The sequence below is a fragment of the Trachymyrmex septentrionalis genome, unplaced genomic scaffold (genome assembly GCF_001594115.1).
Source record: "Trachymyrmex septentrionalis isolate Tsep2-gDNA-1 unplaced genomic scaffold, Tsep1.0 scaffold7, whole genome shotgun sequence".
Lineage (NCBI taxonomy): Eukaryota > Metazoa > Arthropoda > Insecta > Hymenoptera > Formicidae > Trachymyrmex > Trachymyrmex septentrionalis.
In genome coordinates, this window is record NW_017305884.1 from 2,363,689 (window position 1) to 2,389,346 (window position 25,658).

The following is a 25,658-nucleotide window of genomic DNA, read 5'->3' on the forward strand; positions in this document are numbered from 1 at the left end:
ATATATAAATATATATATAAGAAAATCCCACGTTCGAGTAATAATTCATATCGATATACATATCGTGAAGTCATAACATGTTAGCGTATGCGAACCATCGCGACAGCGTCACGTTTCATCTTTCGCGTTCCCGAGATCACGAAACTGTCTCCGATTCCAAAGGTATAATTATTGTACTTTCGCCACGAGCAGCCTAGCCATCCGCTTCAGTCGCGTCTGAGTTCTCTCTTCTCTCGATCTTTCTTAAAGATAAAAAGAAGACTGATCGTCTAAATACTCGTCAGTGTTTCGTCGTAATGCGTATTCGCACCGGGTATTTCCCCTTTTATCAGTCGCTTGCAAAAGTTTCGAGCGCTCGAGGTCTTTCAAGAAAGCTCTACCGCGGTTCGTTAAACGTTTCCCCTCATCACGATAAACGTCCAAAAACACTTATGGATCGCTAAACGAGCGACGCGAACGCAGACAACGTGTGCAAGTCTCGCTCAAGCCCGTGTTTATAGCGCACTTTAAATGCTAAAAGCGGCTGCCTAGTTTTATCTTTTCTTCTCAACAAGTATTATATATTAGACGATGTCTACTCAGCCTACTCTTGAATTATTCAAAAGCCAGAAGATGCAGGCAAACAATTTTTGTAACTAAATCCCTATATCAAAAACGCATCATCACAAAAATTGAAGACCTGAAAATGAAATCGTAGTAATTTTAAAATAAAAATTTTCAGGAAACAAAAAAAATCTAAGATTTAATCATTTTTCTATTTTTTAATAATCACCTTTTTTTTTTTCGTTTTTATAACTTATGGAAAATTCACACATTTTTCAAAATATACATATCGCTCCTTTACTTCAAAAGTGAGTTTCATAACTCAAAAAAATAAGTTTTCCAGAAAAGAGGAAGAACTATTTTCCAACTTGACAGAAAATCATTGATCAAGTAATATTTTTAATGGCATGATTAAATGTCATATTTTAATAATTAAAAATCACCCTTTTTAAATTGTAATAATTATGACGATTTTTTTTTAATTATCCATTTCAAGTTGTGATGATCTGAACTATTTTTTTTAATAAAATTAATTTAACAATTTAATTTATTTTATTTCATTCAATAAGTATTAATATTAAATATATGTATTTAATACATATTATATATTAATATTAAATATATTTTATTTAATTTAACTTAGTTCAATTTATTTATTTTAATAATTTTTTAATGACGTTAAATCATTTTTAATATAGGATAATATTTACTTTATTCATTCAATAACTCGAAAATCGCAATTTTTAAGTCGTATCATTTTGGAAGTAAAGGAGTGATATACATTGTTTCAATTATATTACTTAAAAAAAATTGTAATAAATAAACATAGAGCGTAGACCATAATTTATATTTCAGATGTGTTTTTATAGATTTCTCTATATAAAAGAAAACTTATATCTTTGTACTACATTCTTTTGTGAATCAAAGGGTCTTAATTTTCATTCTTCTGGATTTAACATCGTTTTAAATTCAGATCTCAAATTACTTTTCTCGTTTCTAATAATCTAATATAAAATAGCAAGCATATTTGTACGAACCTTCAAGCGGTTTAAATCGAAATAGTTACGTTCGACATTGCAAATATCGAAATAATGTAAGTGCGCTGCGAATGCGGGCTGTATCATTTAGGGAAGTAAATACCTAACACTGCCCTAAATAAACCTAAATGAAGTTCGTATCCGCGATCAAGTTGCATTTACATTTTAGCTGATACATATTGAGTGTGTATGTTAGATGTAAGAGGCACAGCGATTAAAGAGTTTTCAGACGAGTCGCTTGGCTCACTCCCGAAGATTTATGCTCTGTGTATCTTGCGAATCACTAAAGAAGAACTTACTTTGAGTCATACATTAATCGCGCCTTAAGAATAATCGGTTGTTTTAAATTTGAGGAATTATCTTTGAAGAATTGTTATTGTGAGATTTTCACAAAAATTCTCAAAAATTTAAAGAAACTAAAAATTAATTATTAAGACTAAAAAATAAAGCTTATATCTTTAATTATATTAAATTCTTTGCTTGTACTTATTTATTTCTTTTTAATTTAATTTATTTTTAATTAACAGCTTCAATTATTGCGTTTAAAGCACAGCATTGCAATATATTTTTAAATTCTACACTTGACTTCTATACTTGTAACACGATTAATTTAAGACGTACTGTGTAATGTCATCAAGCCTAAATGCACATATGTGAATGAGTAACGTTTATCAAAGTTTTTCAACAAGTATGTATAATACTTTTGCATATATATCTCTGGTATTTATCTATCATTTTTTTCTCTGTTTGCTGCATAGGATTTATGTTTCTGATCCTTGAATTACACCGAGCATAAATCAGATCTAAGTCAATGTCTATAACTCGAAGATATACCGTTAATATTAACATAATTTATTACATTTATGTAGAGATTGATCGTGAGACCATATGTATATTTAGGTTGTCAGCAAGCTTGTTGGTGAATATTTCTTAGATACATAAACTTTTTTAAGTATTCTCAATAGTAATTCGTGACGTATTCAACGTACTTCGATATAGTTTGCACCGAAAACATTTTATTTCCAAATTTTATATTATTTGTACACTTTATTATTGTCTTTCTAAATAAAAAATGAAAAGAAGTCTCCTCGAGTCATGTCTCCTTCCTTTCGCTTCTATTATACATATATAAAAACAGTGCACATAATTATAGATATATACATTTTTTAATTATATATTTAATTATATATACATAATATTAAATTATTAGATTTTTAAATAAAAATGAAAATAAGCAAACTTTAATAATCGTCAATAAGAAATAGAATATGTTTTATTACATGAAATTGATAGAAATTATTTTCATTATTTTTATCTTCTATTTAATTTAATTCTAAATTAACTAATAAACATTAGCTAATTAATGTTCATCGATTCGATTGTTACAGACAAAACTTAGTTTTTTATTAATATTTTTACAATTTTATTTTATATAAAGATTTATATAAATATTTTTTCAATTTTTGTTCTGTCTGTATATGTATTAATAAGCAGAATGAGAGAAGTATTAAACTCAAATGTTACCATTGAAAAAAATATTAATTTTTATAATTTATTTTATTTAAAAATTATATTTCTCAATTAATCAATTAACTCAAATCTCATTAACTTCAAAAAATATTTTCCGTTAATGATACACATAAATACACGTATACACGTATGTATATTAAGTACACATAAATACACTTATGTATATTAGGTATCTCGTAAGATGTGTTCTCGTGTCGCATACTCCAACATGCTTCAACATTTTCCTATCATAGCATAACGAGCGCGTTTAAGTGAGTAAAAAGTTACAATTAGAGGAAGTAGGAGCATGTTGGAGCATACAACGCGAACAAACCTTTAGAAAGAAGACTTCTTACCTTGAATCCTTATTATAAAGGCCATGGGAAGAAGGCTGCCTATGTCCTATCCCATCTCACTTCCAATAGATTATAACGGATTTTCCATTAATTATAAGCAGAATGCACGCAACGGTATATGAAGTTGTCATATCTGAATCACAAGAGAAAAAAAGGAGTAAGTACCCTTTTTAAAAAATGATCCGAGAAGGAAAAATGAATATATAATTTTTTTATACGTTAAATGTAGGTATTTAATAAAATAAAATTTTTTAACAATTATTTATTATGCTATTAGAAATATAAAATTTGAATTAATAACCATAGAATTAAGTTTTACAATCACAAAAAGAATTAATACGTGGACTCTTTAAATTCTTTTAAAGTAGAAAATGTCTCACTCTAAAAAGTGAAAATTGAATCAATCTTGAAAAAAAGTGAATCAATAACAAATCGAAGGACTCTTTCTATACAAAACAAATAATAATAAATAACGGGCAAAGTAAGAGTCGTCTACAATATGCGGAGTAAAAAGTTTGATGTAAAAAATAAAATAAGAAATTGATCAATCATAATTATTTGATTATTCTTTTCACTTCGACTGTGATTGGTCAATTTTATAATCTTGCTTACAACAACAGCACAATTATAGAAGTGCAGGGGGGGGGGAGGGTGAAAGTCGCTTCGTATAGAAAGTCAAAATTCATGTAGAACAGTACAATTGTAGATCTCATTTTGCCTCTGACAGATTTCCTAATTTCAATAGTCGTCTCACTTTAACATTTAATATCTCGGTTCGCGGGACAGGGCGACTTTTTTCTATCAGATTCTTTTGTTTCATGCAAAAACGCGTCGAATAAGCCTAATTTTATTGATTTAATTTTAAACTGCGGCACTTATTCTATATGATTATCCTTGCATTGAGTTCACTCTGCATATTAATTATAGACGACGCATCAAGCTTATATACTCCAAAACGTTCTCTGCGAGAAAAATTTTATTCAAAGTATATACGTATAATGTATATTATATCATATCAAGTAAAATTTCCTGGAGTTTTGGATATATATAAATCTAATTGTAAAAATAAGGGGCTCCGCACAATAAAAGGAACAGGAAAGAGAATAAGAATTTCAAACTATCATAAATCATATATTATGGAATACATTGTTTCTGATAGATTGAAATTCTTGTTCTTTTTTTTTTCCTGCTCCTTTTATTGTGCGGAGCTCCTAAGACTTCACTGTTCCGAGTAAAATTCCCTCTTTTTCTAATTCTAAAGATTAGAAAAAAACAAAGAGTAAATTGAACCGAGATTAAAGTTAATCTACGTTAGTAGAAATGGGCATAAAAAAGATTATGGCCGGTAATCTTAAAACGATGAACCAAATTACGTATATATCATTTTAATGGAAGAAAGACTTGCTAATTTTCGATTCTTTCGAAAAAGCATCGAGTCATTCCTGCGTGTCTTACGGTATCAGAATCTATACTTACCGAAACCGGTGGTACGACGCACAGTAATTTGAACTTACGACACCTCACATCGGCAGTAAATTATAATCGACAAAAAAAGATTATGAACGACGTCGATTGCGATAACTAAACACTCCAGTGATTTTTTGTGATCTCGAGCGATGTTCGCGATCAAAATACGCACTCTAAATGCATCTTAAACGAGCAAAATTCGCAGTTAATCATAGAACAACGCGCCTCCGCATCCGAACCGTTGCACTGTCGAAAGTGTCATGGCGATCGAGTTTGGGCGCGCAAACGCCGCAACTTTCAATTGTTTCGCGCGCGATCAGGGCTGCCATAAGCAGAAGTGCAAATTGTGTACTGCACAGTGGCGTGTTAACAAGGCGGCCAAATTAAATTTTTAAAATCAACTTTTCATTTCTATAATCAATTGCATGTGTTCGCTTTTGTTAGATCCAAATCTTTCCGAAATGTGTTCTGTACATCAATTTAAAGAAATCATCACGAAATCTAAATCGAATAGTTGTTTATTTCTCGACTATTAAAATCTTTCCATACATACAGTGCTATACTAAGCCATTATTTTAGCCAGAATTTCGATCATGTAATATTTTTGTTAAAATGAAAACGTGAAAAGTGAAAAATTGCTCTTATACATATATTATGCACTTCCGCCTAAAAAAAGTTACAATATTCTAGTACAAAAATGAAAAATTGCGCCTTTCCTAAAAATATTTAAAATATTATTTAGAAATAGCTTATTTCAAAAATTGATAAATAAAAATATTAAGAAAAGCGGCAAAATCTCTTTTGCGCAAAAGCGTCTTATCAGCAGAGACCCTAATCTAGAATTGAAAGACGAATAATTAAAATTCGCGACAAGAATAAAATATTTTCTGCTTTGCTAAGTCACAGCAAATAATGATATTTTGTTTATGACATTTTTATAAATTTATGAGATTTTATATACAAAGGACAAAAAACGTGAATAGATTTCCGATTCAAATTTTAACGTGCGCGTTATGTTATTCGCAATATATAATCAGATACACCTATCATGAAAGAATAATTCGATACTGCACACACAGCATTATAATGTTGATATGTATGTACATTTCCTTTATTTTTATATTTATAGCCTGTGAATTTAAAAAAAAAATATAAATATAAATATCATTCATCCTATTCCTTTTTCGGTTGTATAATCTCTCTCTCTCTCTCTCTCTCTCTCTCTCTCTATCTCTCTCTCTCTCTCTTTCGTGCACGCGGTTTTTCCATTCGAGAAACATTTAAATTTATACAGCAATTAAATTGTGTAATATGCGACTATAACTGACAAAAAAACTAGTAATAAAAAATAACGTTTGCTTTATATCTTAACATAATGTTTTCTTAAGATAAAATTCAAATAAACCAAAAATAGTTTATTTAATTTAAAACGCATGTATATAATGAATAGATTGAAAATTTTATTACAAATGTAGTTGTATTACAATATAGTACAGTTTTGTATATGCTTACAACTGTTATTTTTATTCAATTAAATAATATATATTAAATTGTTCAATTGTTATATTTATTCAAATTAAATATATTTAAAAATATATTTAAGATTTTAGAACGGCTAATGCCTCTGTATATTTTAAACCTTCTAAAATATAAACTAAATTTTCAACTGATGCATCTTCATCCTCTTCCGCCCATATCTCAAGCATAGTTTTACATTGTTCGTATGGCGTTGTTTTGCTTTGGAAAAAAGCAATCTAAAACATATATAATATATTAAAATTCAATAATTATGAATAGTAGTGGTATTATATTAAGTTTGATATATATTTATATACCTCATCATTTGTATAACCAAATTTTATCGCTAATTTTTTCCAATCATTTTTTAAACTTTCCGATAATTTTGCCACCATTTCCGGTGTGACTTTGTTCAATTTTCTGGCTTTTACATCAGCACTTTCAGCATCAACCTGCTCACTTTCCTGTTTCAAGACGTCTTCATTGAATTCTTGATCGGTAGATTCTGATGGTGGTGTCTCCTCAGTTTCCAATTTCGTATCAGACTGTGTCTGCTACGGAACATAGTAAAAAATTAAGAAACATTAAGATTAAGTATATTCATAGGAAGATAACTCACTGGACGATCTTTGGCAATCTTTTTAATCATCGTCTCAAGATATTCAGGCAATTTATTTATAGGATAATTTCCGTGAACAAAGAAATGCGGGCTTCGTCTCGCTAACAGTCTTAACGCTCTCCAACCAAAATTACCATCGTTCACCTTCCTGTAAATATAAAATTATTTTATTAATATTAATAATTACAATGAGGGAATGAGGTGTGTTTTATATGAGTGTTTGACTCTTAATCAACGGATCTTGGATTTAACCCCGACTCGTTTCAAATATTACCTCAGAAAAAGATTGATTTGAAAGTTAAAAATTATTATTAATAAAAGAAGAATATTAGGTAAATTGTAATCAATTTTAGAAACAATAAACCGATACATTATCACAACAAAAATAAATATGCCATAAAGAGAACACTTGCTTGTATTTATCATCGACCATTGCAGCAGGATCCAATTCCATTATGGCATCTTCAAAATACGTTTCTAAAGACGGCAGAAAATCTCTATCCTTAGATTTGCATGCCTCGAGATTGTTCGGACATAAATTCCATAATTTAGTAAGTTCTGGACTGTTAAAGAATAATGTAAATGTAATTATTCAGTTTTCTATGCAAATGTTAATTCACTTCTTCATTTAAAAAAATTATTTACTTTCCCATGTGATATTTGCCAACCGTTTGTGCATCTCTAATTACATCACCGATACGTCGTTTCGGTCTTCTTGGTTTTCGCGGCTCTTCGTCACTGACATCCGATGCTGGTCGTTTGAATGGTGGACAACCTTCATTCTTCCATGTATTCCAATGCTCTTCGCGTTTCAAGATGTTCTTCACAGTCTCCGCAAACGTGGGGCCATCAGGCGGTGTTTCGGTCAGTAGAGTATAAACTTGTTCAGTAATAGTTTTCACCCATTCCACTTGATCCGGCTTGAGTTCGTGAGTCTCACTTAAAAGTAACAAATATCATAGTGATTTGATAATGTATATATCACGAGACATTTAATTTAAGGAAAGCAGACCTTGTCTCATAGCCACTGGCAAGGAAGCTTTGAAAAACAAACATTTTTATGACTATTCAGAGGCATTTCACTAATTGCCAAAGAATTTGTTAATTCAAAAGTATGAGGCTTGTAAATTCATTATAAAATATCCATTGCATTTTAATACAGAGCATACTTACGCCTTAAATTTTACAGTGCTATTCAGATACTGGAAAAGAATGAGAAATTGCAGCAATACATATCGTCTGAAATTGGAGTCTGACAGTTGCAACTCCAGTAATTTTTGATTGGTCAAGTATTTAGCAAAATAATGCGTCTCTTTGTGGGAGTCTTCCATAGAAGCATCCATCTTGATGCATGTAGAAGGATAACTGCGTTGCTCCTCCAATTTAAAAGAAGCAAATGCTGATAGCACATTAGATGCATGCTACAAATAATGTATTATTATATATTTTTTATAAATTTGCTGTAAGTTTATAGCCGTGTTTATAGTTAAGTCTCATACTTAATTACAGTCTTAAACTATTATAAGACAATCACAAAGTCATATTAAGACATTTCTAAAATAAAAACCAACTATAAATATCAGCTTATATTACTGTTTAAAGAAGCTGTTGGAGAAGATAACAACTTACAGCTGAAAAGACCTTCCAGTGCATTTTATTATAACACTGATTCGGATTTCTGAAGAAATCTTGTAGTGCCCAAAACTTTCTATATAAATTATAATCAATTGGTATCTTGCTTTCTGACATCTTGTCATCATCCTTAGTTATCTGCTCTAAGTCATCTTCCTCTGCTTTCTCCAAGCCAAATTCTGTCTGATTTTCTAGATTAAATTCGCTAACAATATTCAAGCCAGATCTCTCAGAGAAAGGAAAAAACTTTGCTAGGAACAGCAAAATTCTACCACAAAATACAGTTTGTTGTGAACGTGACAATCTCCTTAGGAGATCATTGCACATTCTTAACAAGTTATTTTTACAGGCAGTGAAAAACAATTCTTCCTTCCATACAGTGACATTATTCTCCACAAAAGTAAATAACTGCTCACATCTATCGAGTGTCATTGAATCAAAGATATCACCCAGTAGCATCACTGGCATACTCGCTGTCGCAAGATCCTTTCTGCATAGCTCTATACAGAACGTGATATACGATTCGAGGGAACGTACGTTACCCGAAGCATTTTCCATCAGTACGACCAGCAAGGTATCTCGAAGCGCCTGATCGATCGCTGCTTTTCTATCACTATCATTTGCACAACGTTCGATGCATTTTTTTTGAAATAACGAGACATCCGACAGCTTAAAATATTGCTGTAAATAATCCTGAGAAAAAAATTAAGACGTTTTGTAAACAATGTATAGTTATAAATAAAAATTGGTGAATAGAACACAATACTTATATCAAACGTTGTACTTACGCTATAGTCTTTCCTTAACAGTTCGAACATCGCCATGATTTTCTATAGTTGTGCTATCATGGATTATATTGTTTTTATTAAAAATGACTTCTGGCAGAAAGAAATCTCTTCTTTTTGTTTATCGATTCCTGTACTTCATAGTGAAAGGAAAGTCTGTTGCGTTGTTTGCACTTATTGCGCTTGTAGCGTTTTCGAGTAATTGAGTTTGACCAGACCATAGACTACGTCAGAGAGAAATCTGAGAGAGCCCATGCCGACTTTTTCCTGTTACCGTCGAAATCCGTCGAATACCGTCTAAAGTCACTAGATTAACAAAGTACCTCAAACTGCCGCCATTTTAACTCCATATCACGCTGTTATTCAAAACTTCAGCCTCTTTCGTTCAGACATAGGTCTGTTTTCTGTTTCTGCACTTTCGCGTTGCAGAAAATCACCAAATATTTTGCACTTAAAATGAGATAGATATATATTTGGCTTTGGAAAGAGAGAAAGCAAAGATGCCGAGTGCAAAAAGTGCGAACAATGCGAATAGACTTCATGACCAGTACGCTTGCGTCACCGCGTCAATGCTCACCAGTGTTTGTGTTTACAATTCAAAGTGATTCGAAGACATGGAGGATCAATAGTTTGTGCGTCATTTTCCGTTTTGTATAATCGCGTCAATTCCATCTGTTCTGTGATCGTGCCTAAGTATGCCGTCTCGCGGGGAGGATATTCTCAAAGGTTTCCAGGTGTATCCTTTAATTTAAGATGTAATGTAATTTAAGCGCAATTAAGCGATCACCTGGCAGTTTTTAGGTTAGAACGAAAAGTTAAATCCGAACATTTCTGACATACATTCTTTGTGACTGAGTTTCTTTTTATTTTTTTCCCTTTTTCTGTCTCTGATAATTTTTGTATATGCTTAATTTATTTCAAAATTATAAAATTAAAAATATTAGGCACCAGGAACTTTCTTAATTGAGTAGGACCTCTGCTCCATTGTGTTGAACATTTCTTTTGTCAATTTTTCATTTAAGCCCATTTTTACAACTCATGGTTAATTCTTAACAGAGGTTCAACTTATTTCTCACCTCTTTCCAATTTTAGAATTAAAAAGAGATAAATTGAACCTGGATTAAGAGTTAATCGTGAGTTGTAAAACTGGGCCTTAGTATTACTTCTTTTATTTTATTTAACATTAATATTATATAGCTATAAAGAACAGATTTTTTAGAACATCGGTTTGACGACAAACTGGATTTATATAAATGGATGTGTCTCCTTAATTATGATTCCATCAGTAATTGGATGAATCTACGCGATGCTGACAGTGGGAAAATTCTCTGGCAGGGTAACGAAGACTTGTGAGTAAAACTAATTTTCCAGGTACATCACTGAAAGATAACAGATATTGGATCTTTGGTTCTTTGCTTGATTGTAGATCTGTACCTGACGTAGAACATGAAGCACGTGTACCAAAAAAGATCCTGCGATGTCGTGCAGTATCGAGGGAGATAAACTTCAGCTCTGCAGAACCAATGGAAAGGTTTCGCCTAGAACAGAAAGTACTGTTCAAAGGACGCTGCCTGGAAGAGTGGTTCTTTGAGTTTGGATTTGTTATTCCTAATAGCACTAACACGTGGCAGAGCTTGATCCAGGCAGCACCAGAAAGTCAAATGATGCCGGCAAATATACTAAAGTAAGTAGAGACATTCTTGGTGTTTTATCGCTTATCTGTTGATTAATCGTGTATGGTTTTCTTTACAAATAGCGGCAACGTCGTAATAGAAACAAAATTCTTTGACGACGATCTCTTAGTGTCTACCAGTCGAGTCCGTCTCTTCTACGTCTAAGGTGATTTTTAAACGGTCCTAATCGTACATAACGGGACCAATCAACGTGAACAGAGACCCTATACGAAAATAAAGCAACGCACGTGTGAAAAGTTTCTTACAAACTGAACGTTTTTCGTCCTTTAATATTAAACACTTCTTATGCATACATTAACAAGATGATATTGACAAATCTTGTAATTTTGTAAAAATTTACAATCTTAGATTCATGCAGTCGATACAAAATTCAAAGTATTATCAATACAATTTTTCAAACAGGGCCTAATGCGTCTAAAATATGTTTTTCACTCTTGGAGGATGTGAGGATATGACGCACTATTAAAGCACACAATTTATTTGTTATTTATTAAATGTGAATAAATGCAATAAGTTTTGTACATATAATACACTACACCACGAACAATAAAGTTTAAAAAAAAATTACATTTTATGTGTATTCTACACTTTTATAATTTTCATTCCATCGCGCAACATCTCAAGATGGGACAGAGTCTACTTCTTATGAGATTTTTGTAATAGATTTTTTTTCCAAAATGTGCAAACCTAGTCTGGCTAAAAACGCTGGAAGTCGAATAAATCACGAGCATTTTTCGTTCGAAGCACGGATGTGTCCTTCGAATAATGGCGACCAATCCGCAGCTTTCACACGCGTTCTCATTTCTTACTATAAGATCCCTATTCGCTCATACCTTGGTTTCTTTCGGTTTCTGCTAATTGTTTTGCCGACCATGACCGGTGCGTTTGCGCCGCTGCTGCTCGCCAGTGTTTACAATTTAAAGTGCTTCGGAGATGTTCGCAGACATGGAGGATCAATGTTTATGTTTACACGGATCAATTTACGCCGAAGTTAAAACATCGATGTTAGGAAATTGGCCAATTACAGTCATTCCATTCTTCAGAAGAACATGCTATGATTGGCCCACAGTTTCATAACATCGATGTTATAATTTCGGCGTAAATCGAATCGTGTAAACATAGTCAATAGTTCGCGCGTCGTTTTTGTATAATCGTGTCAATTCCGTCTGTTCTGTGATTGTACCTAAGTATGCCGTCTTGCGGGAAGGATATTCTCAGAAGTTTCCAGATGTATCCTTTAATTTAAGATTTAATTTAACCGCAACTATTACACAAATATGTGTCAGTTTTTAGGTTAGAACGGAATATCAAACCGAACATTTCTGAAGTATGTTTTTTGTAGCTGAGGTTCTTTTTATTTTTTTTCTCTCTGATGACTATTTATATCCTTACTTTATTTCAAAATTGTAAAATTTAAAATATTGAGCACCAAGATTTATTTTGATCGAACAGGGCTTCTTCATTGTGTTGAACATTCTCGATTTTCACTTAATATTATTTTATTTTAAACGTTAATTTTATTTTATTTAAAACGTTAATATTATAACAGTGCAGCTACAAAGAACGGTCATTTTAGAATATCAGTTTGACAACAAAGTAAATTTATATGAACAAATGTATCTTCTTTAATTATGATTCCATCAGTAATTGGATAAAACTATACGACGCCGATAGTAAGGAAATTCTTTGGGGAAGTAATAGAGACTTGTAAGTAAGGCTGATTTTTCAGGTACATTATTGAAGGATGATAGATTGAATCCTTGGTTCTTTATTTTGATTATAGATCTGCACCTGATGTAGAACATGAAATACATGTACCGAAAAAGATCCTGCAATGTCGTGCAGTATTGAGGGAGATAAACTTCAGCTCTGCAAAATCAATGGAAAGATTTCGCCTAGAACAGAAAGTACTGTTCAAAGAGCGTTGTCTGGAAGAATTGTTCTTTGAATTTGGGCCCGTTGAACCTTACACCTCTATTACATGGAAGAACTCAATCCTGGCATCGTCAGAGAGTCCGATGATGTCAGCGAATATACTAAAGTAAGTAAAGATACATCCTTGGTGTTTTATCACTCATCCATCGATTAATTGTGTATATTTTTCTTTACAAATAGTGGCAACGTCGTAATAAAAACAAAATTTTTTGACGACGATCTTTTAATATCTATCAGTCGAATCCGGCTCTTCTGCGTCTAATAGTAAAGCGATTTTTAAACGGTTCTAATTATACATAACATGGGATTTATCAACAGAGACTCTATACAAAAATATGACAACGCATGTGTGCATAGTTTCTTACAAACTGAATGTTTTTCATCCTTTGATATTGGACATTTGCTATGTATATATTAACACACAGGACGATATTGATAAATATCATAAATTAATTAATAAACATAATTTTAAATTCTGGCTCTGTTTGGAAAATGGTACTGATAAAACTTGTAATTTTGTATCAATTGTGTAAATCTCTCTAAGAATGTAAATTTTGTAAAAAGCTCTCTTGACTTTACAATGAATAAACTTTGTGTATTTACAATTGCGTTTTGTAATTTTATAATCACATTTTTATGACAACTGCTTTTTCTTTGATTATTTGAAACTGAAAACGTAACAACTTCACATACACTGATAGTGAGATGTATAGAGTTATATTAAAAAATTCTGATCTTTTTAAAATCATTAATTTAAAGGATTCATTAATGATACAAATATTATAATTCAATGAGGCGTTGAGTGGTTTGCTGCTCAGTGCGATTGACTCGCGATTTATTCGGGTTCAATTCCACCTGCGCTCACAAGTGAGTTTTTGCGTTTAAGGAGCCGAAAATGATTCCATCTGGTGATTAAGAGATCTTTGATCATCAGTGCCGTTCGGATTCGGCGTTAAACTAGGTCTCATATATCATTGGATATATGTATGGATCCTCCAGGCTGGAGGTCGGATTAGGCTACCAATCTAATTCCAGAAAATAATACATTACGAAAACTTAATGAGAGATAGGACCTATCCCTTCTTGGGATGTTATATAGAATAAATAAATCATAATTTAATATTTTTGAAACCTTATTGTTTGCGGTTAGTGCATTATAATATGTACAAAACGTGTTTATATTTATTTACATTTGTTAAATAACAAACAAATTGTATGCTTTAGCAATGCAAGGCACGTTAATGTGACAATTTATTATTTACTAAGTAAAATAAATACAATAAGTTTTAAAAACTTATATTTATTCCAGAATAAATACAATAAATTTTTTACATATTATAATACATTACACAGCGAGCAATAATATTGTTTGTGAAAGTTGAAGAATGTAAAAATTCTTATGTTCTTCGACTTTCACAACAATATATATTCTTCACACGTCCTTCTACTTTCGTATAAGTTCTCTGTTCACGTTGATTGGTGTTATGTACAGGGATCGTTGGAAAATCGCCTTCGACGAAAAACAGGACTTGATTGATAGACACTAAGAAATTATCAAAAAAATTGTGTTTCTATTATGTTAATAACGGCAACATCGTGATGGAAACAAAATTCTTTGATGATGATTTCTTAGTATCTACCAGTCAAATCTGTCTCTTTTTCATCGAAAGCGATTTCCAAATTTACAGAGAACAGAGAGAACAGTGAATAGTGAACAGAGAATTTATAGGAAAGTAGAACTGACGTGTGAAAAGTTTCGTACAAACTGAACATTTTTCGTTCTTTGATATTAAACTTTTTAATATATTAACACTTTTTATCCATATATTAACAAGACGATATTAATAAATCTCGTAATTTTGTAAACATTTACATTCTTAAAAAGATTCATGCAATCGATACAAAATCAAAGGTTTTATTAGTAACATTTTTCAAACAGGATCTAAAATATGCTTGCTAATGTGTCTAAAATACGTTGTTCACTCTTGAAGAATGTAAAAATGTGACTTGCACTGCTAAAACATATAATTTATTTGTTATTTATTAAATGTGAATAAATATAATAAGAGTTTTGTATGTATTATAATACACTATATCGCGAGCAATAAAGTCTTAAAAATACTATTGAATTATAATTCATTCATAATTCTATGGCACAACATCTCAAGAAGGGACAAGGCCTACATCTCATAAAATTTTTGTAATATATATTTTTTAATATATTTTTTCTGGAATTAAGTCGTTAGTCTAACATCCAATCTCCAATCTAGAAAATCCATACATATATTTACTGATATTGATTTTAAAAAGATCAAAATTTTAATATAGCTCTATACGTCTTCTCATTATCAGTGTACGTGAAGCTGTTATATTTTCAGTCTCAAATAATCAAAGGAAAGACCAATTGTTATAAAAACGCGATTATAAAATTGCAAAACGCAATTGTAAATATACAAAGTTGATTCGTCGTAAAGTCAACGAGAGATATACAACTTTCTTCATCGTATGGACGTACTATAACAGTCGTACGCTATTGATTAGTGGTGTACAAGCAACACATTTTTTAGGCTTCACCACACCCCTTGAGGGAGTTCACTTTGAATATACTCTGTCCCCTACTCCGTCTATACGCGTTGTACAAGTGTAAGGAAAAGAAAAAAACCTCTAAAGAAGAGAACGAGGAAACGCCGAGGAATCATTACGCAGTTAGCTTGAATGCAAACGAACTTCTTGTTGATTGAACTTCAACATCGTATCGCGCGCTTTGTTTCGCGCGCGATTAATTCAATTATATCGACTTGGCGATTTCCCTCAGAGAGCCAGACGTTCTCGTGGGATGGATCTGAACGACGAAGACGAGAGCGGAAACGAGAGCGGCAGGCAGCTATTTCTGGTCAGCACGCCGCGCGATCCACTAGTATCAGCCGGTGCGATCGTAGCATCGTCGACGAATGTCTCCGACGACGTCAATCAGAGTGACGATCTGCAGTCGACCGCCCTGACTGGTTTAATTGGCGGCGCGCAATCCACCTCCGTTTGCTTCCCTGCAAAATTCAGTAAGTACACGACACCGTGTGCCAACCTAGATCTGATTTAATTAACCGCTTCTGTCTCCGCTGACGGTATCCCAAGTTGGGGTAGAGTGTCGCTCAATTAAGTTATTGCTAAGTGCATTAAGTGGATACGCAGTCAACCCTTTTTCTTAAATAGAGTTAGCAGTAATCAGTTTAACAGTTATGAGGCATTTGCCGCTCCGACGTACCTGCGGAACATCGCGGCATAAAATCTGAGCGAATCACATCGTGGATTCTCGTACCGCGCTGAGATTAACGAACGCTATTTACACTCTGATATCCTTATATAATGTCATGTATCGAGACGATTTTGTCGAAAGAATATATTATATTGTCACGACGGATAAACTGTATCTTCTTGTAGCGTATGATTTCTCGACTTGCCCTGAAAGCGAAGAGAGACCATCTTGCGTCATTGGCAAAAGAAAGCAGCGTAGGTACCGCACCACATTTTCCAATTTTCAGCTGGAGGAGTTGGAACGTGCTTTTCAGAAGACCCATTATCCCGATGTTTTCTTTCGGGAAGAACTCGCAGTTCGTATCCAACTGACAGAAGCTAGAGTACAAGTAATTTCTGCCTCGCTCCCTAATAGAATTGTATGTACTTGAAGTATCTTAAAAGAACTGGTGTCATTATAAATTTCCTTGCAAATAGGTATGGTTCCAAAATCGGAGAGCAAAATGGCGCAAGCAGGAAAAGCAATGTAAAATCGCAACTCATATGACATCATCGAACTTACCACCGGATTGTCAAGAGGTACAGCAACATCAATCGCAACACTCGGATCACTTGTTATTGGAATCACCGTGCAGTCCTATATATCTCGGCATGGAATGGTCAGGTTTTTCTCCTTATAACAATACGGACAGCGCATCGTCTCTTATTGTGAACAACATGAACAAACCAACGGAAACAGAAGCTGACAATAATCCACTGCTCGATCCTGAATTGTTACAATTAAAGCCTCCACGTTCCTAATAATATTAAGAATATACGTATATATAATATATTGTTTATAATTTGGATAACGTTCCATGCTTTCTGAGAAGTTACGCGATTAGTATTATAACGGAAATAACTTGCAATATAATAATTTTAACATAGAGAATATATATTGCGCGCGTAAAACGTAAGAAGGCTACTGCTTGTCGAATAACGAATGAAGTTTTTATGACGAAATTAGAATTTTATATTAATAATTGCATACATTATTTAAAGAATGACTATTCGTGGCCTTATTATATATTGACGACCTATCATTCGTCGATGAAAAAAGTCGCGATCATATTCATAAAGATGGTCGTATATATATTTTGTAAGAGAAAAGCTGTATATATAATGGAGTATCTGTTTCTTTCAGACAAGTAGATTCTATTAAAGGAAAAGTAATAAATATTTATATTATGTACAAAATTACTCTTTACGAGACGTGTTACTCCAATATAAAATAGTAACGTCAACTTTTTATTCAGTGTGCATATGTTACAAGTCAGTAAATTAATTAAAGTATTTATTAATTAATTGATCCTAAGAGCGAATAAGCGAGCTAAGATGCTTTTCCCGATCTTTCAAATCATTTGAGAGCTCATTTCTTTTTTTCAATAATGTTTTTCTCTTTTTCTACGCCTAATTATCTTCGAAAATTTAAACATCGAAGGTAATTAGTCGAACAATGAATAAAATTTTTATTATATAGCCTTGTCAGTGAAAGATCTATTAACTTTAACAGAACGCTGTTTGGGATGCATCTCGAGTGAAATAAATTAGTGACAGACGTTAAAAGGTTACGCAATGTACGAGTACTCGTCCGCGCTATTTGGCGTACGTTCGATATACTGTTTATCTATCAGAGTTTCAATACACTTTTTAATCATTCCGATAGAAGGTGCGAAAGTAACTTTTGATTGACTCAACACCTGAAACAATAGAATTATTTTAAATATCGCTATACGAGGCAATTAATGTGCGCTTGCATTACACTTTCGAAACTCGCAACTCACCTCCTGTATGAGTTGATTGTGTTTTAATAGCTTGCGACTCTTCATGATACGAACTATAGCCGCCTGCAAGAACATCTTCCTGTCTTCGTCTACACTGCGATGTGTGGCCTCCGCATCCTGTGGCGCGTCTCGCTGTAACACTCCTGTCACGCGAAACTTGGTTCTCTTGTTGGAGTAACTAAAATTGAGCGTGAGAATAGTATCCTCCTCCAATTCGCCGTCGTTGGACTTAGTGAGGATCTTACAATCCACAAGACTAGCGGCATGCTTCATTAGCTGGTCATGCGATAGACGTAACGAGGCAGCCGCTTCTTTACATGGTATCGTATCACAATGCTCGAAAAGCAACAGCAACGCCATTTGATACGTTTGCACAGTGACCAAATACGGTTTCTTCAAATAATTAAATTTGAGCTCGCCTTGACTCAGATGGTGCAGCCACGTAAGCTTCCGACCGCTAAACTGCATGTGATAGAACGCCTCGAAAGCCTGGACGGATTTCTCCAGTTGCTGTGGAACGTGGAAGGGGCCGGGTGAAGGTGGTAGACCAAGTGGCCAAGCACCGGCTTGCAATACTTTAACTGTGAAACCGGTACCCAATTGATTCTCTCCGTCACCTTCCCGTAAGGACGCGATAAACTTCGCGTTGAGATCCGCTGAGACGGACATGTCCGTGAACATGCGATGAAGTTTATTCGTAAACTCGTAACCACACGCACGTTTCAGGTCATCGATCATCATCTCCTCGGCATCCATCGATTGCGACTGCTGATGTATTAATCGCTTCGCCAACATGCGCGAATAGAATTTTTGAAACACATCCTTATCATCCACGTACTTGAACACTGTAATGGAGCGTTTCAGTTTGTCCTCGATTTCGCTTTCGGAGGCAGCTCTGGGAGACTTTTTTAATAGTATGTCACAATACCTCGCCAGCTAAGTAAAAGATACGCATTATATAACTTATTAATAGAAACCGTATCCTAAGTTGAAAATATCATTTTTAAATGAATTTTACCAATTCTGGTGCTCGAACTGGCTGCTTCGGAGCAGACCTGTAATTTACGATGGCGGAGCAAGCTTTATCGAGAGCACCTACAAAACTTTGATCTGAATTGAACACTTCCTTAATCATTTCAGAATATTTCGAATGTACATTTAACATATTCTCCACAAACTGCATGTATACCTGAAATTGAAAATTCGTGTTTTTTTTTCTATATAAAATTACCTAAATCTATATATTTTAGTACTATATATTTTAGTTCTATACTTTTAAATATTTTGTTATATTCACATTTTCTCCTTGCAAAGGTCCAATTGCTTGTAATCCTTGTAGTGTAATATGGCGAGTAAGATGTTGCACAAGTGGATCTAAACCTCCTGGTAAAGACCTCAATAATGGATAAAGAAGAGCCAAATCTCGTCTGCTCTCATTCTTTATCATCATTTCTGCTTCTGAATGCAGTAGATCTACGTGTGCTGCTACCATTTTATCTTCACAACATGCTCTGACCTGCAACAGAGTATTGCTGTTATATATATATCCATTCTACAATTACTTCTAAAATAGATGAAAAACGCGATAACGTACTTTTGCTACAGAACTCTTGTGAAGGAATTTATAAGCGCGTGCCTCCTCTTGAGCAAGTCTCCACGTTACTTTTTCTATATAACGCGTAACATCTGATTGCTGCAACAACGATGACGCCTCCGCTGTATAAAATTCTCCACTAGCTTCCAAAAAAGGTTCCTCAAAAATTTCTTGATATAACTAAAAAATATAATTTAATTTAATAGAAACTTAAAAATAAAAAAAACTGCTTATAAAAATAAAAATTTGTGTAATTAATTACGTTTAATTTTCCCTTCATCTTGTGATCTTCTACCCGAACAAAACTTTCTATGACACCACAAATAACATCGGTCGGGGCAAGCAATTTCGAATCTCTATCAGCGTCAATACATGTAAGTAGAAGAGAAACTAGTTTTTTCTTAAGTGGTATTATCATCTTTTTCTTCCAAATGTCCAAACCAAGTTCACCAATCTCCATTTGTTCTTGGCACTCTTCTTCTCTATTGTGCAAACTCGTGCCATAGATGAGTTCTGCTTCAGAGAGCTTCTGCTTTTTGATGTGTTGTTGATTAAGATATAAGTACAAGCTATGCAAATAATCAATGCCTTGCGAGTACTCTGTCCAAGCGCGATAATACGCTGGAAGCAGCTCCCACTTGTCATTATACGAGTTGACTTGTACCAGCAAATGGTCTACATGGTTAACCAAAAACCTCTTTGTTTCATCATATAAACGATCTGCTAGTGGTTCAGGATACGCAACGCATAAAGAATAAACGTCGCTGCAATCATAATATACACTTAAAATATACACTTTTCTACATTAATGAGATATAAAATAATTGTCAGATTTTGTACCTAAATCTATCGTTCCATATAGCACGTGGGATATTTGCTAAGGTTATCACTCCCTTGATAGTCTCTTGCAGTACATGCCATGTTTTATTAAAATCCACTCTCTTAGGTTTTAGTGACATCCTTTCCACTGATCCACAAAAGTTTGATAACTTGATCGCAATAACAATAGTTTGTTAATTTCACAGAGAAGTACACTCACTGCATACCATAAACCTGCAAAATAGTCAAGTCACTTATATTATTTACATACAGGATTTGTGACACACATTCAAATGTAGTTAAAAGCTTGACTTGTACAAGAACCAATGAATCGCTTGATGTTCAAACAAAAGCAATCCCAATCGAGGAATACATCCCAAGAATAATCTTTCGGAGTGCAGAGAGAGAGAGAGACTGAGTTTACACGGCTTTGTTCGTGTGTTTTGTACATCGTCGGTTTAAAAATAACGTAAAAGTAAAATACACCACACGCGTATACGTACACATACACACATCTCACGGCCGTTCTAAATCTCCCCGCTACTCGTAACTTTACGCGGCAAGGTGACACTCTCCGCGAGAATCTTCAAACTCTAAACAACCTTGACGAGTTTATAAGTACGTAAACAATCGTCCGTTCGAAGTGAAAATCTCGAATGTAATGGTGCGTGGCTGCCACGCCGCCGCTGACGGAGACGTGCGATGTGTACGAGCGTGTGCTCAGTGCACGCGTTACGAAATATCGATTCGAACAAAGGGGGACGTGTCGTTTTTTCCTCCGAGAGCTCGGAATGTGGCGGATTCGAGTCGGGGGACCGAGTCGCGCGTGGGACTACACGCGTGTACCCGCCATTGGGGGGGGGCAGATACTACACAGCTGACTGGCTCGGCGCTCAGCTCCTACAGATGGACCCGCGTGCCGTGGGTCGGCCTAACCAAAGAATTTCAACGCGGGAGGGAAAACGCGAACCACCGAGACACACGAGCTCGCGTGGCTCCTTCTTCCCCTGTTCTTCGGCCGACGAGATGACGAAACGTACCGGCCGTTTATTTTTGGGGTGGGGACCCGAGTCACTCGCTGCCGCGACGAGACGCTGCATGGCACTCGTAGCGAATATACGCCGAGCACATCTTCCGTCGGCAGCTCCCGTCGCCTCCGCAGCTCCGCTCTGGTCCCCTTTTTTTTCCTTCCGCTTACGACTTCGCCCTCGCACGCTCGTGTCACCGATGATCGTCGTCCGCTCCCTCCGAGTCCGCTAACCGCGATCACAGTCTTGCTCGAAACGTTCGGACTCGCAGTGCACCCTCGCGTGTACTCCCGTACCCGCTCGCGCGCTCAATCCTCAATAACATCGCGCGGCCATGCTCTCTTGATGCGTGTGCGCGAGCGCGCAACGCACGATTTTCATTCGCCGTCCTATGTGTGCCGTGTGGCACCCGCACGTCTCGGTCTGACGTCGTGCCATTGACGAAGCGATATGTAAATCACGTGGCCACGGATCTATATAGGTAGAATACAAGCGCGAAAACAGCACTACTAGCAAGAGAGGCTGATAGAAAGTCAGACGTCAGAGTCGATCGTGTTTCTTGAAATGAGGTGAAAATTACAAAAGTGAGCAATTATTAGAACTCTTATCATTTTAATAACAATAAGAGCTACGAGCCAGATTTCAATATATTTATATTTTTAAACAGACATCTCGATCTTATTATTATAGGTCATTTTCAGTGTATACAATATAAAAAATTAATTTTCTATATTGTCCTGACGCGATAAGATCAAAACGTCTGTTTAAAAATATATTTAAATATATTGAAATCTGATTCGTAGCTCTTATTATTATTAATGTTTATTTATTATTATTGAGCCATTACAACACGTATTATTTTTATTTTATAATTTTGTTGATCAACATCAATAGTGAATTTGATCTAATATTGGTGGCCACCAATTAATCATGCATATTTATTTTGATTATTAATAGTTAACTATAACCGTTATAACAATTAATAATAGTATTGGAAAGTCATTCTCTTATTTTTAGTATGTTAGCTGTTAGCTACTGGTTAATTAATCACTTATTTAATTTAATTATACTGTTAACATCAGTACTGTAATTATTATTTAAAGTAAGTTATTAATTAATCAGTACTATAGTATTAAATTTCTACAAAGAGATAGGGGGAAAAAAGAGAATCATAATTGCTTTCCTTGCTTTTAGAAAGAAAGATGTGCATTATCCTCTTTCATTTCTATATCAGATTTTTCTTTTATTCCATTCAGAGAATATCTGATCATATATATCCCTGTCTATTAATTAACAATTAGTACAAAAACATAGTGCTTCTAATCAAATTTACCATTTTCTATTATAAATAAACGTTAACAATTTCGAGCTTTTTATTTCCTGCTTATTTCGATTTTTATGTATGAATTTTTTCGTAAAACGATTACACGTTGATTAAAAAATCACATGATTGCATGAAACATTACAAATTTGTACGTGAAACTCGTTACATTGCTTCCTCTCCCTACTTTTATTTAATTGGACTTTTTCGTATCTAGCTCGCGAATCTCGCAACTACGTTCACGCTTCTATGTCGTTCATAGCTCGTGGTCGTGACTCGCACTTCGACGCGTCCTGGCCGACTGTCCGGTTGACGTTTTGCATTTTGAAGTGTTAAGTATTTGCACGAAAAGATGGTAAGTGGTTATTTATTAAAAAGTATTCTTTGTACTTTGTCGCATTGTCTCCTAGTAGGATTTCTTCCTACTAGATAGTAATCGCAACTACGAGTTTAAGAGTAGTACGAGAATAATCGACGTTTATCTACAATTAGAGGTTACGTTGCTGTCAATATACCAATGACAACGTACTTTTATGATAAATTATAATTTCCACACTCCATCCCACTCAGCATACTTTAAGGTTAATATTACATACGTTGTACAACAAATTTTTCAAGCATGTTAATTAATTGCGGAACACAGAAGTTCTTGTATTTCTCTATCTTATCTCTTTATTCTAGTCCATCTTTATCCTTCTATCCTGCTTTCTAAAATTTTTAAGTGAAAATTTTACTCTGAAGAATGAAATCTTAAAGATTGAAAATTAAGATTCCAAGAATTTAGAGAGTCACTCAATAGGCTTGAAAAATTTATCATGCAACGAATATAATGTCAGCCTTAGCTTAAGAATGTTCTGAGGATGTTTTTAGGATATAGAGCATCTTCTGGACGTCTTTAGAACCTTGGAGATTTATACTATATGAAGAGTTCTCTCGTGTACTCTCTAAAATTTATAGAATGAATCTCTGAAGAAATGAAATTTGACTCTTAAAGATTAAGCTATTTTTTTTCAAAACTGGCTCAATCTTTACTCTTTAAAATGAGATATCACTTTAAAGAATTTAAAGAATATATGCTGTATTTTAACATATTTTCTCTTTTTTTTAGAGCATCCTTGCGTATAACGGTGGCGCCGTGATAGCCATGAAGGGTAAGAACTGCGTAGCTATAGCAGCCGATCGCAGATTCGGTATACAGGCGCAGACGATAACGTGCGACTTCCAAAAGATCTATGAGATGGGACCACACTTGTATGTCAGCTTGCCAGGTCTTGCCACTGATACCCAGACAGTCATGGAGAGATTGCGCTTTCGCTTGAATCTATATGAGCTAAAGGAGAATCGAAAGATTCATCCAAAAACGTTCACAGCTATGATCTCAAATCTCCTGTATGAGAGGAGATTCGGGCCGTATTTTGTAGAACCTATAGTCGCTGGACTGGATCCAGTCACGTTTGAGCCATTCATCTGCAACATGGACCTGATAGGCTCCAGGAATATGGCTGAGGACTTTGTGGTAGGTGGAACGTGTACGGAGCAACTTTATGGTATGTGTGAGTCGCTTTACGAGCCTAATTTGGGGCCTGAAGAGCTATTTGAGACTGTCAGCCAAGCTTTAGTCAATGCGTTCGATCGGGACGCGATATCTGGATGGGGTGCTGTTGTTTATATTATGTAAGTATTATGATAGAATTAGAACAGATGCAATTGATACTTATATTAATATACATTACGTGAATCAAATGTATATATTTGGTTTCAGAGAAAAGGATAAGGTCACGAAAAGAATTGTAAAAACACGAATGGATTAAATGCATTCATCTTTTATATCAATATGTGCGACAAAAATTTCATAATTATTGTTGTAATTAAGTCTAAGAAATATAAACAGAAACTTATAAATAACTCGTAATAAATTAAACCCCTAATACTATTTTAATATCTTGATATTTAATATCTTAAAAATTGATTTCTCTTTTAATTGTTGCCCTTTTTCATAAAATTTTTATATTTTATCTTTCCTTATTAAAATTATTTTTTACAGTTAATTTGATATTTCTCTAATTAGACAAAATATAAATGAATTATAATTTTATTTTATTAGCGATTATATATGAAGTATGTGCAAAGCGACGATGTCGCCATCTGTGATCTGAGTAGAGTCAACTTTAGGTACAGTTCGGGAACAAAAAATGAAGAATGTATGTTGAGTGCATGATGTGTTTAGTGTAATTGCGAGAGAAAACTTATATTATCGGCAAAAACTTTATCATTACAATGTCGATTAATACATTATGCGCTACATTTCGCAAAATTACGGTGCGCAGGATAAGTATGTACCTTCAATAATTGATTTATATAATTGTGAATTAATTATAACCTAGTATTGCTATCTACTTTATAAGCAAAAATGTATATATCATTTACTTTAAAAGTGGCACTCAAAAAATTAAGTCTCCCAGAAAAAGGAAAAAAATTATTCTTTAATTTGACAGAAAATTATTGACTAATAATATCGGCAAAAAAAATATAATATCAAATGTCAATTTTGTCATTTTCATTTTATCACCTTTAGAAATCCCCTTTTTAAGTTATAACGATTTTTTTTATGACATTAAATTACTTTTGATGATTGATAAGATAATTTTTACTTAAATAATTCATGATAATAACTCAAAAATCACATTCTTTTATTTGAATCACTTTCGAAGTAAGGGCGATATATA

The 25,658-nt window shown here is 33.9% G+C and overlaps 6 protein-coding genes across 10 annotated transcripts in view; 4 read left to right on the forward strand and 2 right to left on the reverse strand.

The window, feature by feature from the left end:
• Window positions 1-6,510: 6,510 nt before the first annotated feature.
• On the reverse strand, window positions 6,511-9,821 carry LOC108753444 (THO complex subunit 1). 3 transcript variants are annotated; one of them, XM_018495003.1, is made up of 9 exons: window positions 9,470-9,821; window positions 8,679-9,374; window positions 8,223-8,470; window positions 8,062-8,088; window positions 7,695-7,988; window positions 7,459-7,612; window positions 7,050-7,193; window positions 6,748-6,984; window positions 6,511-6,666 (listed from the first exon to the last, which is right to left on the reverse strand). In XM_018495003.1, exons 1-9 carry the CDS (start codon window positions 9,503-9,505, stop codon window positions 6,511-6,513), a joined length of 1,992 nt encoding a protein of 663 aa, XP_018350505.1. In that variant the 5' UTR covers window positions 9,506-9,821. The 3 variants fall into 3 exon arrangements, with proteins under 3 accessions (XP_018350505.1, XP_018350507.1, XP_018350506.1); XM_018495005.1 differs by lacking the exon at window positions 8,062-8,088 and having other exon boundaries at window positions 6,748-6,981; XM_018495004.1 differs by lacking the exon at window positions 8,062-8,088.
• A 229-nt stretch (window positions 9,822-10,050) lies between these two features.
• LOC108753585 (retinal rod rhodopsin-sensitive cGMP 3',5'-cyclic phosphodiesterase subunit delta) lies at window positions 10,051-11,698 on the forward strand. Its single transcript, XM_018495295.1, has 4 exons — window positions 10,051-10,202; window positions 10,753-10,815; window positions 10,893-11,150; window positions 11,223-11,698. The coding sequence occupies exons 1-4, from the start codon at window positions 10,162-10,164 to the stop codon at window positions 11,302-11,304; spliced, it is 444 nt and encodes a 147-aa protein (XP_018350797.1). The 5' UTR covers window positions 10,051-10,161; the 3' UTR covers window positions 11,305-11,698.
• A 1,365-nt stretch (window positions 11,699-13,063) lies between these two features.
• On the forward strand, window positions 13,064-17,596 carry LOC108753583 (homeobox protein ARX). Of its 3 annotated transcripts, none has more exons than XM_018495291.1 (5): window positions 13,064-13,201; window positions 15,663-15,800; window positions 15,911-16,151; window positions 16,534-16,736; window positions 16,825-17,596. In XM_018495291.1, the coding sequence occupies exons 1-5, from the start codon at window positions 13,142-13,144 to the stop codon at window positions 17,146-17,148; spliced, it is 966 nt and encodes a 321-aa protein (XP_018350793.1). In that variant the 5' UTR covers window positions 13,064-13,141; the 3' UTR covers window positions 17,149-17,596. The 3 variants fall into 3 exon arrangements, with proteins under 3 accessions (XP_018350793.1, XP_018350794.1, XP_018350795.1); XM_018495292.1 differs by having other exon boundaries at window positions 16,534-16,703; XM_018495293.1 differs by lacking the exon at window positions 15,663-15,800.
• LOC108753582 (cullin-2) lies at window positions 17,593-21,049 on the reverse strand. Its single transcript, XM_018495289.1, is given in 9 exon segments — window positions 17,593-18,086; window positions 18,171-19,106; window positions 19,189-19,359; window positions 19,468-19,686; window positions 19,765-19,944; window positions 20,027-20,528; window positions 20,605-20,746; window positions 20,749-20,817; window positions 20,902-21,049. Coding segments are annotated over 9 exon segments (2,484 nt in total). The 5' UTR covers window positions 21,035-21,049; the 3' UTR covers window positions 17,593-17,954.
• Window positions 21,050-22,030: 981 nt separating this feature from the next.
• On the forward strand, window positions 22,031-24,819 carry LOC108753584 (proteasome subunit beta type-3). Its single transcript, XM_018495294.1, has 4 exons — window positions 22,031-22,195; window positions 23,150-23,287; window positions 24,041-24,606; window positions 24,695-24,819. The coding sequence occupies exons 2-4, from the start codon at window positions 23,285-23,287 to the stop codon at window positions 24,741-24,743; spliced, it is 618 nt and encodes a 205-aa protein (XP_018350796.1). The 5' UTR covers window positions 22,031-22,195; window positions 23,150-23,284; the 3' UTR covers window positions 24,744-24,819.
• A 280-nt stretch (window positions 24,820-25,099) lies between these two features.
• LOC108753481 overlaps window positions 25,100-25,658 on the forward strand; it is a 1,420-nt gene continuing 861 nt past the window's right edge. Inside the window, exon 1 of the mRNA XM_018495073.1 lies at window positions 25,100-25,264. Coding sequence (XP_018350575.1) covers window positions 25,210-25,264 — 55 coding nt within the window. The 5' untranslated portion in view covers window positions 25,100-25,209. The remainder of the gene's footprint in view (window positions 25,265-25,658) is intronic.